A 10,690-nucleotide genomic window follows, 5' to 3' on the forward strand; every position below is an offset into this window, starting at 1 on the left:
TTCAGGAATTTCTGCCTTGAAGTGTCATAGCTCCAGCACCGTGAAACTTACCACTCCACGCAAGGGCAACACCACGTCAAATAGTTACACAGGAGGTGGCATTAGAAACTGCTCCCATGCTGAAAATGTTTGCACAGATGCACAACTTACATTGACTATTGGTAAGTGCTGCTCTGTCAGATGAATCCTGTGTGGCTGCAAGATTTTTGAGAGAGGAAAACCATGAAATTACTTGCAATCCCTAAAATTCCCAGCGGGATTACCTGGGGCCTGAAATGATGCTTTGCATGCATTCAGAACTGAGGTATTTAAAATGTGTTTTGATTCATTTTATTTTCTATTTGCACATGTTGGGGTTTTTTTGTTTTTTGTTTACTCTGTACAGCGCATGTGCAGCATCGCTACATACACCGCATGTGCTGTACGTAGCGATGCCGCACATGCGCTGTACAAAGTGGTTTGCCGCTGGCGCTGCTCCATCACCTTACGGACAGCGGTGGGATCCCTCCCTCGCCGCTACAGCCACATGCAAACAATCCTCCGTTTGCAGCTGCAGCCACGAGCAGAGCATCCCAGCACTGTCCATACGGTGCTGGAGCACCGTCGCTGGCAAACCGCTATCTACAACGCATGTGCAGCGTCGCTACCGAGTCATACATAGCTATGTCGCACATGCGCCCTATGTAGCAACGCCCTGCCTCAGGTGTCACGATGCCTTCCTTCGCCCCTGCTTCTGGTAGCCGCTGATGTCTGAGTTGCTCCCTCCCACTCCAAAGAGAGTTGCCTTCTCACACTGCCCCACAGGGGCCTGGGAAGACGATACCTCCAGCCTTAGTGGCCCAATGGAGACTGGCCAAAGGTGAACGTGAGGACAGCACCTTACCTTGGGAGGCTGCAGTGACAGCAACAGGCACTTAGCTCCCAGGCAAGCTTTGTACACAGGAAGCACAAGAAAGGCCAGCGTGGCGCCTGGCTGTCTGGCCTCCCACTAGTCTGTCCACTCTCAGCAGCAAGGGCTGGTAGACTGGCTGGGCTCCCTCACCTACTTGCTTGCTTACTCCATGGCCGTCTCAGCTCCTGGCAACAAGCACTACCTGGCCAGCCCCTGAGGCACCATCCATCTGGGGAGCTTATAGCCAGGGCTGCTGCAACAAACAGCTGTGCAAGCCTTTGGGAGGCAGAGACGAGAGAGGGCACATCAGAGGAGGGAGGGAAGGAAAGAAAGAAGGACAGAGGCCAATGTTGCCCATGGCATCCCTGACCATCATTTAAGGCACCCCAGGGTGCCACTGCACACTAGTTGAAAACCACTGTCCTCATTTATTAGAATAAACCACAGTTCCTGGGCACAAAGAAAAGAAAAGAAAAGGATAAGGGAGGCTGGTGTAGACTTCCATTGTGTTCTTTTTTTATATATAAACTTTATTTTCAGTTTTCACAAGATTACAAATACACACCTTACAAACACATATATTATTTTCCCCAACCCCTTTTGTGGTTCCTTTTCTACTTTAGCTTTAACACTGCATGTTCCACTTTACTCCATTTTAAAGTTATTCTTTCATTTATCTTAGTAATATTTAAGTTAATCCTACTAATGAACTTATTAGCATGCCAGAACTTTTCAGATATTCTACAAATTTTCCCCTTTCTTTACCCCCCCCCCCAGTTTCTTATTACACCCATCATTTTTGCCATTTCAGTATAATCCATCAATTTAATCAGCCACTCTTCCTAAGTTGGTTCAGCATTTTATTTACTCCTCTGGGAAAGCGCCATTCTGGCTCCAGCCCTTCCTTGTGTTCTGCATGCTTGAAATGAATATGCATCTTACTTGCCTCAGAGGAGGATTTGGAGATGTGAGAGTGTAGAAAAGCTCTGGATTTTGCATGGGTATAGAATGCAGGCTGCCGTTCTATGGGAGAGCCACACACATTGCACCACCCAGTATTCCTTCTGCCCCTTGCGTCACAGGACAGGCAGGTGGCCCACAGATGCTTGGTCACAGTCTTGGGCTGGTTTCCAACACAGCTGTATAAGGTTTTTGAGGTAAACAGCTGCCAGGAAGTGTGTCATGAGGAAATAGGAAGAAGTAGGAAGTGGGAAGAACTATCAGCATGTTCTAGGGGCACTCACATGACCAAAATTACCCCCACCCATGACACCAAGCTAGACATGAACCAGCGGGAGGGGAAGGGGGGATTGACAGCCACCCCACCCTGCATTGAGTTGCCCATACATCTGGAATTTTCCAGGCAATCCTGGAATTCGGCCGTCGCAAACAGTGTCTGGGTAGAAATCACTGGAATACAGCAATACCTCCATGAACGTCCGCCTTGTCTAGCATCCATTCTGGCGAATGTCCGAGGCAAACCCGGAAGTACCAGAATGGGTTACTTCTGAGTTTGCTTCTCGCGCATGCACAGACACGCTAAATCGCGCTTCGTGCATGCACAGAAGTGCAAACCACTCCACGTGTGTGTGCAGACACGGCGCTTTGCCCTGCATCCTTTTCGACTACCAGCCGGGGCTCCAGAACGGATCCCGGCCACAAAACAAGGTACGACTGTATCCGGGCATCAACAACTTTGGGCAAAACAAAAAGGCTTAACAACTTTGGCCAAAAACAAACAGAAACTTTTGTGTCCAGATTTTCAGTTTTTGAAATATGGCAACCCTAACCCCACCAAAATAAATCAGCCGCAGAGCAAAAATTGTGAAAGTAAGGTCTTTGGAACACCCTGCCACAGCATCAATCTATTGTTTGTATTTATCCATCTCTCCCCCTCCCCCGCCTTTTAGATAAAGAGGTTTTGATAATAAGCTACAAAGGCTGCGCCAGCAAAGACCTTATGGATGAAACAAAATCAATCACCTCTGGTGACCGACACTTTGCCATCCAGTTCGACCAGAGCTACTGTTTCGGTGACCTTTGCAATGCGAAAACGAGGGTAGTTTCCAAGACCCCTATCAAGGACAAAGGTATTTCTGGGGGGGTGGGTGTCGAGGGCCACCAGAGAGGAAAGTGTGAACTCACAGTTTCACTTGTTGGGCGGGTGGTTGTCAATAGGGAAGCTTGAAGATGACACTTTACCATCCAGTTCGACGAGAGCTACTGTTTTGATGACCTTTGCAATGCGAAAACGGAAATGAGGGAAGTTCTCAAGACCCCTATAGAAGACAGAGGTATTTTTTTAATAGGCCACCTGACCGTTAAATGAGAACTCACATTTTCACTTGTTCGGCAGGAGGTGGTCAATAGGGAGGCTGCCTTGAAGTACAGTGGTACCTCGGGTTACAGACACTTCAGGTTACAGACTCCGCTAACCCGAATGTAGTACCTCGTGTTACGAACTTTACCTCATGATGAGAACAGAAATCGCGCAGCAGCAGCACGGCGGCAGCGCAGCAGCAGCAGGAGGCCCCATTAGCTAAAGTTTCAGCTTAATAACGGACCTCCGGAACAAATTAAGTTCTTAACCAGAGGTACCACTGTCTTCAATTTTGGAGATTTCTAAGGCAAGTGGCTAGGGACTCAGGTGGCGCTGTGGGTTAAACCACAGAGCCTAGGTCTTGCCGATCAGAAGGTAGGCGGTTCGAATCCCTGCGACTGGGTGAGCTCCTGTTGCTCGGTCCCTGCTTCTGCCAACCTAGCAGTTCGAAAGCACGTCAAAGTGCAAGTAGATAAACAGGTACCGCTCCGGCGGGAAGGTAAACGGCGTTTCCATGTGCTGCTCTGGTTCTCCAGAAGCGGCTTAGTCATGCTGGCCACATGACCCAGAACTGTCTGCAGACAAACGCCGGCTCCCTTGGCCTATAGAGCGAGATGAGCGCGCAACCCCAGAGTCGGTCACGACTGGACCTAATGGTCAGGGGTCCCTTTATCTTTACTAAGGCAAGCAGCCCTGTTCCCCAACTCTTGGGCTTACGTGCTATAGAAAAGGTAACCCTGCTTCCCAAGAAATGTACAAGACTGTGTGCTTTAGGGTGTAATTTAGCAGCGAGAACATGAGGAAAGATTTGAAGGGACCTATGAGGGGAGTGGGAATATAGGGTGCACTGCAGGGGTTGTGTGAGCTGGGGGGGATAGGCGAGGGGTGAGTGAGGGTAAAGGGGATGTACTTGTTCAGGTGTGGGGTTTGGCAAAGGGTTTGGCAGGTTTGGCAAGTAGCGGGTTTGGCAAGCAGAGGCATCAGCTCCTAATATGTGCAAAAATCACACACACCTATAAGTTTGAGAACTGCCTCACAAAATTCAGGAAAGTGTGAATTTTGAAGGGTAATACCTCACTTAATGCATCCACATAAACACATGCTGATTCATTTTGGTGGGTTTACTCTGAGTACGATTAAGATACCCATTGCTTTGAAAAGGGCAAATTAATTAGCTTCACTTTGATATGCAAAGCAAATCAAAATATTCTCCCCCTATCATTATTTAAGAGACAGGAAAAAGGGAGAGACTCCTACAAAGGGGAGTGGCCTTTTTTGATCCAGACCCACTACAGACCCCTTGCTCTTCATTTTGATTTCTTACTCCAGTAACAGGCTCCAACCAGTGTTACATGGGCTTTGGTTGGGGCTCCAGTGGAAGCATCAAGGAGACTATGAAATGCAGCAAAGACTACAACCGGTGTTACCAAGGCAGCATGAACATTACTGTTGAAATGGATGGAGGAGGTGAGTTCGCCCTAGGGAATTTCTTCCACAGCTCCTGCCCTCCAAAATACTCCCCATCTCCGCCAGCTGGGCTCACTTCCACCATCAGAACCTGGTGGTTGCGGAAGGCTAGGACTTGTTAGGAGGCATACTTTGGCATCAACTGTTCAACACCCCTCTTCCCTTGGAGATTAGGTGGGTGCAATACTCAGATTATGGGATAAAGTTGCTTCACTCTTGACCTCCTCTAATTTTACCATACCATGCCCTGCTTCCCTTCTAAAAATATTATTTAAAAGCTGTGTTTGTGCTTTAATTCAAGAAGTGATGGCTGGTGGGCAGAAACAAGGCCTTCCTTCTCCATGATGGTAAATTGGCTATGGAATGCATCTAAGTTTGAGGCACAAAGTCAAAACAATTTCACGTGTTAGAAACTCAGATATATAATCAAGGTGCCAAATGGCTCCTTAAACCAAGGTGACAGTCGCCAAAACAAAATGTCTACTTGCTCTAAAGTCTTATTTTCCAAATGACGGACTGACTGTGATTGATTCTCAGTTAAACCCCTGGCTAGTTCAGATGACCACCTTGAGCTAGGTTAAGAACTTTAAGTTCTCAAAGAAGAAAAATCTCTTCATCCAGTGAAAGTCCACATATATATTGGCCTATTCCTACCTCTTTTTCTTAATGATGACATGAACTATTCATAACGTAAGAATATTCTTAACAACTGTGAGCAGGGCAGTGGGGTGAGGTAAGTGAAGACAAGCGAAAACAATTAGTTAGAATGTTGTTCGCTGCTCCTGCTTCTGAAAAAGCATTTTGGTTCCTGAAATTCATTCTGATTGTGCAGATCAAAATATAACAGATAGAATTCTACAGGATGTGGTATTAGTGTGTGAAAACAGTCAAGATCCAGTGATCCCCAGGCTGGTACCTCCAGATGGTGTAGATGTTAGGTGTCATCCTGGCACTTGGTCGCAGGTAGCCGATAGCAGGTGCAAAACGTGCCTGGCTAATTTCAAACCCTGCTGCCCATGTCTTACTTGAAGACTGCTTTCTTTACAGCAGCCTTTGCCAGCCCTGATGTCCTCTAGAAGTTGGCTGGGGCTGATGGGAGTTGGAGCCCATGACATATGGACAGCCGCAAGTTGGTGAAACCTGAATTACAGCTTCACTGTGGCTCCCTCTCAAGTTTAGCAATGGTGTTCTGATTTATTCCCTTTTTAGGGTGATCGGTCGATTGCAAGGGGCCTTTTGGTGAGATGATGTCTTAATTGTACCATCTATTATTATTATTATTATTATTATTATTATTATTATTATTAATCTGCAGCAAGCTGCTTTGAGGATTTGGGCACACTGAAAAATGAAATGTGACAAGCTTTTTCTAAATGAAATAAATGGATCTTACTCAGACTCAAATGTGACAGATAAAAAACACAAAGCAGAATGAAAACAGAATAAAATATATTGCGCAGTTAAAATAAACAATTAAGATACTTCTTAAAGCCAAACATTATAGAATCATAGAACACAGAATTGTAGAATTGGAAGGGACACCAAGGGTCATCTAGTTCAACCAGCTGCAATGTCAGAATCTGCCTCCCGGAGTAATTTAACTTACTCACACAAACTTTTCACCTCAAAAATGCCACGCTGAGGCAAAACAGGCCTCTTTTTCCAGAGGTGTGGGGGCCCTGCCCCCTAATAACTCATGGATGTGGGTTACCCCCTCAGGCTCCATGTACTTCACAATTCCCTGTGGCATCTCAATTCATGCTGGGAGAAGTGGGCCAATGCCCTCCATACCTAACATGTTGTGTCTTTCTTGTCCTCCCTTCTCTTCCACAACAGGATTCAGCACCGTGCGGATGATTCTCAGGACCTGCCAGCGCTCAGCCTGCGATGTTATAAAGAGCCAGTCCTTCGGCCGTATAAATATCACCAGCGAGTCGGGGCCTTGCTGCTCCGGCAGCAAATGCAATTGGAAGGATGATGGCTTTTCATTCAATATGAGCAGCACTGCCAAGCCAAACCTCTTTTCTGATCAGGATGAGGATGTTAACCTTGGGCATGCAAAAGAGCCTGTCACCCTGGAGTCAGGTTTCCAAGGGCTCAGCCCTCAACTTTGCCCTCTCCTGGCAGTCCTGGGAACCACCATCCTTGGGATATGGGGGTGAGAAGGGGATTGGGGAGTACCTGAACTGCTGAAACCTGCATTTGGGTTTGGAAGGGCTGTGTTGTGGAGAAGGAAGGAAGGGAGTTAGGGCTGTGATGGCAAAATACTAAGGGCTATAGCTAGGGTTGTCATATTTCAAATGGCGAAAATCCAGACTTTTTGAGCTAATCTTATGGATAATTTGCAAAAACAGCACTGCCAACATGGGCTGCCATACATCCGGATTTTCCCAAACATTTTGCCTATTTCCGACAAGACACTGCTGCCGACTGTTGCCGGATGTATGGCAATCCTAATGATACCCAACTAAGCGCTACTCAGAGCAGACCCACTGAAATCAATGCACCCAAGTTAGCCATGCCCATTGACTTCAATGGGTCTCACTCTCCATAGGACTGGCATTGGAGACAACTCATAAACTACATATTCCATATAATGTTATTGATTGGGGGGACCCCTAAACCCTAGAAATTAATAAATGCTAGGATGATTATTATTTGGGATATGAAGGAAGAATAGAAGCTGTAGAGGAATTCCTGGACTAGCCTATGCAAAATGACCTGGCCAAGCTAGGGCCATTAAGGAACAATAGGGGGCTCTAGAGGGCCAGTGGCAATGCAAGAGAACCGCCCTTCCCCCCTGCCCTGAGGTGTGAACGAAGACTGGGGGTTTGGAAGGTTGCCAGGGGAACCGGGTGTGAGGTGACAGGAAAAGAGAGTTTTGAGCAAATTCTGCTGGGAATAAGAAGAAGGAAGAAGGACTGGCATCCATTTTGGGCAGGCTGGCTAAAGGCTGGCGAAGAGAGATGCCTTGGACTTCCTCTGGAAAGGACTCTTCTGTAAGATCTGGGCTCCCTCCATGCAGACTTAAGGTGTAAAAAGGTGAATTAAGCGTATTTCTTAAAGCTACAACAGTCTCTGCCGTGTCTCACTTCTCCAAAGGAACACACACTCTGAGTCAGTGCCTGGAACCCCATGGGCTCTTGCCACTGCTCAGCAGATAGAGGGGGAGAACTTTTGTGACAATATCAAGAATGGTAATCCTTTCCAACAATGGTAATCTATTCTACAATTCTGTGATTCCATGTTCCTACAACTAGAGAGCAAAGGTAACACATGGAAGATGACCCTTGAATTCTTCCTTCCTTCCTTCCTTCCTTCCTTCCTTCCTTCCTTCCTTCCTTCCTTCCTTGAAAAATCCACTCTTCACTCAACACAATGCAATAAAAACTACATCATATTCTTCAAACAGGAGTAAGACTGAGAGACAAGAATAATATGTTGTTGTTAAGTAGAACAAATGTGATGAAACAATTGCAAATGCCTGGCAAATAAAACTCCACAAGAGGGACACAAGTTTGGCTGAACAATTGGGGTTTACAATGATAGAAGCAGCCTTTGGAGACTCTGTTCAGCAGTGATTTTAGGCAAGACAAGTATTGCTCCACTACAGACATGAGGCACCTCAGGCCTGGTGGCTGAATGCGGCCCACCAAATGTCTCTGTGTGGCCCCCAGGACTTTCCAAAGGCTGTACTCCTTATCCTCAGGTTGCAGCCCTTGCTGTTCTTGACTCGCACCCTCCTCAAGTGATTTTGCAGGAATGACATGTACACTTGAACTATGAAATGCCTCTTGTTTTTCTGGAGGAAGGGTGGAGATATGTGAATACAGGGATGTGGAGACTGAATGACTTTTGCACAACTGGAATGTAGTTCACACTCCTGGCTCCACCTACTTGTTTGCCTCTGGCTCCGCCCACCACTGGTATAAATCCCCAGGTTGCCTTCTAAGGAATACAGTTCTGGGCAGCAGGAGGGGTCCCCCAACTCTGTCCCGCTCAGCTAGGTCATGGTGCAAGATCAGTGTTGCTTTGCCAGCGACGTCTGCAGAAGCTTCCGCTCCAAACCAGAAGCCATCAATCAGAAGCCATAATTTGATTAAGACAGGGCCAGCTGGCTGAGATGTCAGGTTGCACAAGTTACACAATGGATGTTTTGTAATGCAAGTTTATTTCTCAAGTTTGCTGTTTATTTCTCAGGTTGGGTGTGCTTCCAAGAGGGAAGCATATGTCCCAGCTGTTCCTACTTACCCAACACAGTCCAGGGACACATTCCAGCCAGGCGAAAACAGACAAGGGGCTCAGCTATACAGCTACAAAAGAAAATGTGTGTTGTAAAGTGCAGTAAAGAAATTTGACACTAGATGGTGATGGTGAGCTATGGAAAATTTGATGTCTTTTTTTTCCAAAACCTTTTTTTAAACAAGCATTTTCACAGCATTTTTTAATATGTGTGTAGATTCCACAAAGGAGGATTTGAAGCAGGGCTGGTGATGTGTGTAGTCTGGGGAGAGTCATAAGGAATAGATAGAGAGGCCTCTGGCCTAGGATCGCTCGCCCCTGAAATAAAAGGCTGGCTGAATTTAAAAATAAAAGGAGAGCTGAATTTAATCATAGATAAATGGGGAACGGAGAAAACTGAAAGTGACAGAACATCCCTATTTGCAGCATGACTAAATAGGGACAGCTGTGCATAGCAATGCTCTTGTTTTCACTCAGTAGTGATAGTTACACAGCTATGGATCCTCATAGCCACACACCCTTCTAATTCCCCAGACACAGCCGGTATTTGGCCCTCGTAAACAGTGTCCGGGCAGAAAGCATTGGAATGTCTGGGAAAATTTCATTAAAAATAGCTGAAAATCAAATAAATAAATAAATAAAGCTTTTGTGTCTGGAATTTCAGTTTTTGAAATATGGCAAACCCTAAGCTAGAGCTACTATTTTCTGTGTATCTATGCTCATTGCTGCTACTGGGAGTTCTCAACCAAGTGTTCACAAAAAGGCCTTGCAAATGAAGGCTTTTCAACGGTGTTTAGCAGAATCATTTGAGCAGGGACTGGAGTACTGTCTCACGGTGTTCATAGGACCAAGAGACATGGAGGGTGAGCGAGCTGCTTCAGTGACCTGCAACACCTGCGCCAACACCTCAAAGACTGCCTCTTTCCATATGAACCTACCTGGATCCTGAGACCATCTTCTGAGGCCCTCCTTCGTGTGTCTGCTCCTCGAGAGGTCGAGAGGGTGGCAACATGAGAACGGGCCTTCTCTGCAGTGGTTCCCTGACTGTTGAATGCTCTCCCCAGGGAAATTTGCCTGGCGCCTTCATTCTACACCAGGCAAAAACGTTCCTTTTTAACCAGGCCTTTAGTTGTTCTGATTGACATCCTATGCCATTTTAAAATGTGGCTCTTTGGGGGGGGAGGTGTTATTGGGTTGTTGTTTTTATTTTGATTATATATGTTGCAGTTTTTATGTTGATCTTTTCTGTGAACCGCCGTGAGACCTCCAGGTATAGGGCGGTATATAAAATCAATAAATAATACTACTAATAATATTGTTTGTTTGTGTGGTGGATATCACTTGGAAATGCAGCTCAATACAATGGTACCTTGGGTTACATATGCTTCAGGTTACATACACTTCAGGTTACAGACTCCGCTAACCCAGAAATAGTACCTCAGATTAAGAACTTTGCTTCAGGATGAGAACAGAAATCGTGCTCCGGCGGCACAGCAGCAGCAGGAGGCCCCATTAGCTAAAGTGGTGCTTCAGGTTAAGAACAGTTTCAGGTTAAGAACAGACCTCCGGAATGTATTAAGTACTTAACCTGAGGTACTGCTGTAAAGGCATTTCTTAAGGAAACTAGTGAGAGTTTGGTCTAAAATGCTCTGTCCTCAAGAGCAGATACCAAGCGGGAAATTGGTGTTTCCTATTAGTTGTAGATCCATTCTATTAGTTGTAGATCCCTTAAAGGTAAAGGTAAAGGGACCCCTGACCATTAGGTCCAG

At 46.2% G+C, this 10,690-nt stretch overlaps 3 protein-coding genes and 1 long non-coding RNA gene across 6 annotated transcripts in view; 3 read left to right on the top strand and 1 right to left on the bottom strand.

The window, feature by feature from the left end:
* The window catches only part of LOC310768784 (uncharacterized protein), a 48,745-nt gene extending 38,511 nt beyond the window's left edge, over positions 1–10,234 (top strand). Inside the window, exons 5-8 of the mRNA XM_083627560.1 lie at positions 6–161; positions 2,803–2,982; positions 4,542–4,679; positions 6,516–10,234. Of these exons, the coding sequence (XP_083483686.1) occupies positions 6–161; positions 2,803–2,982; positions 4,542–4,679; positions 6,516–6,841 (800 nt within the window). The 3' untranslated portion in view covers positions 6,842–10,234. The remainder of the gene's footprint in view (positions 1–5; positions 162–2,802; positions 2,983–4,541; positions 4,680–6,515) is intronic.
* Positions 1–10,690, bottom strand: part of LOC310769205 — a 126,423-nt gene that overhangs the window by 95,644 nt on the left and 20,089 nt on the right. The gene's annotated exons all lie outside the window — the stretch shown is intronic.
* Positions 1–10,690, top strand: part of PLAUR (plasminogen activator, urokinase receptor) — an 82,764-nt gene that overhangs the window by 56,431 nt on the left and 15,643 nt on the right. The gene's annotated exons all lie outside the window — the stretch shown is intronic.
* The window catches only part of LOC310768949 (uncharacterized protein), a 74,372-nt gene that overhangs the window by 25,101 nt on the left and 38,581 nt on the right, over positions 1–10,690 (top strand). The window lies entirely within an intron of this gene.

The sequence above is a fragment of the Podarcis filfolensis genome, assembly GCF_964270895.1.
Source record: "Podarcis filfolensis genome assembly, chromosome: 8".
In the NCBI taxonomy this organism is placed as follows: domain Eukaryota; kingdom Metazoa; phylum Chordata; class Lepidosauria; order Squamata; family Lacertidae; genus Podarcis; species Podarcis filfolensis.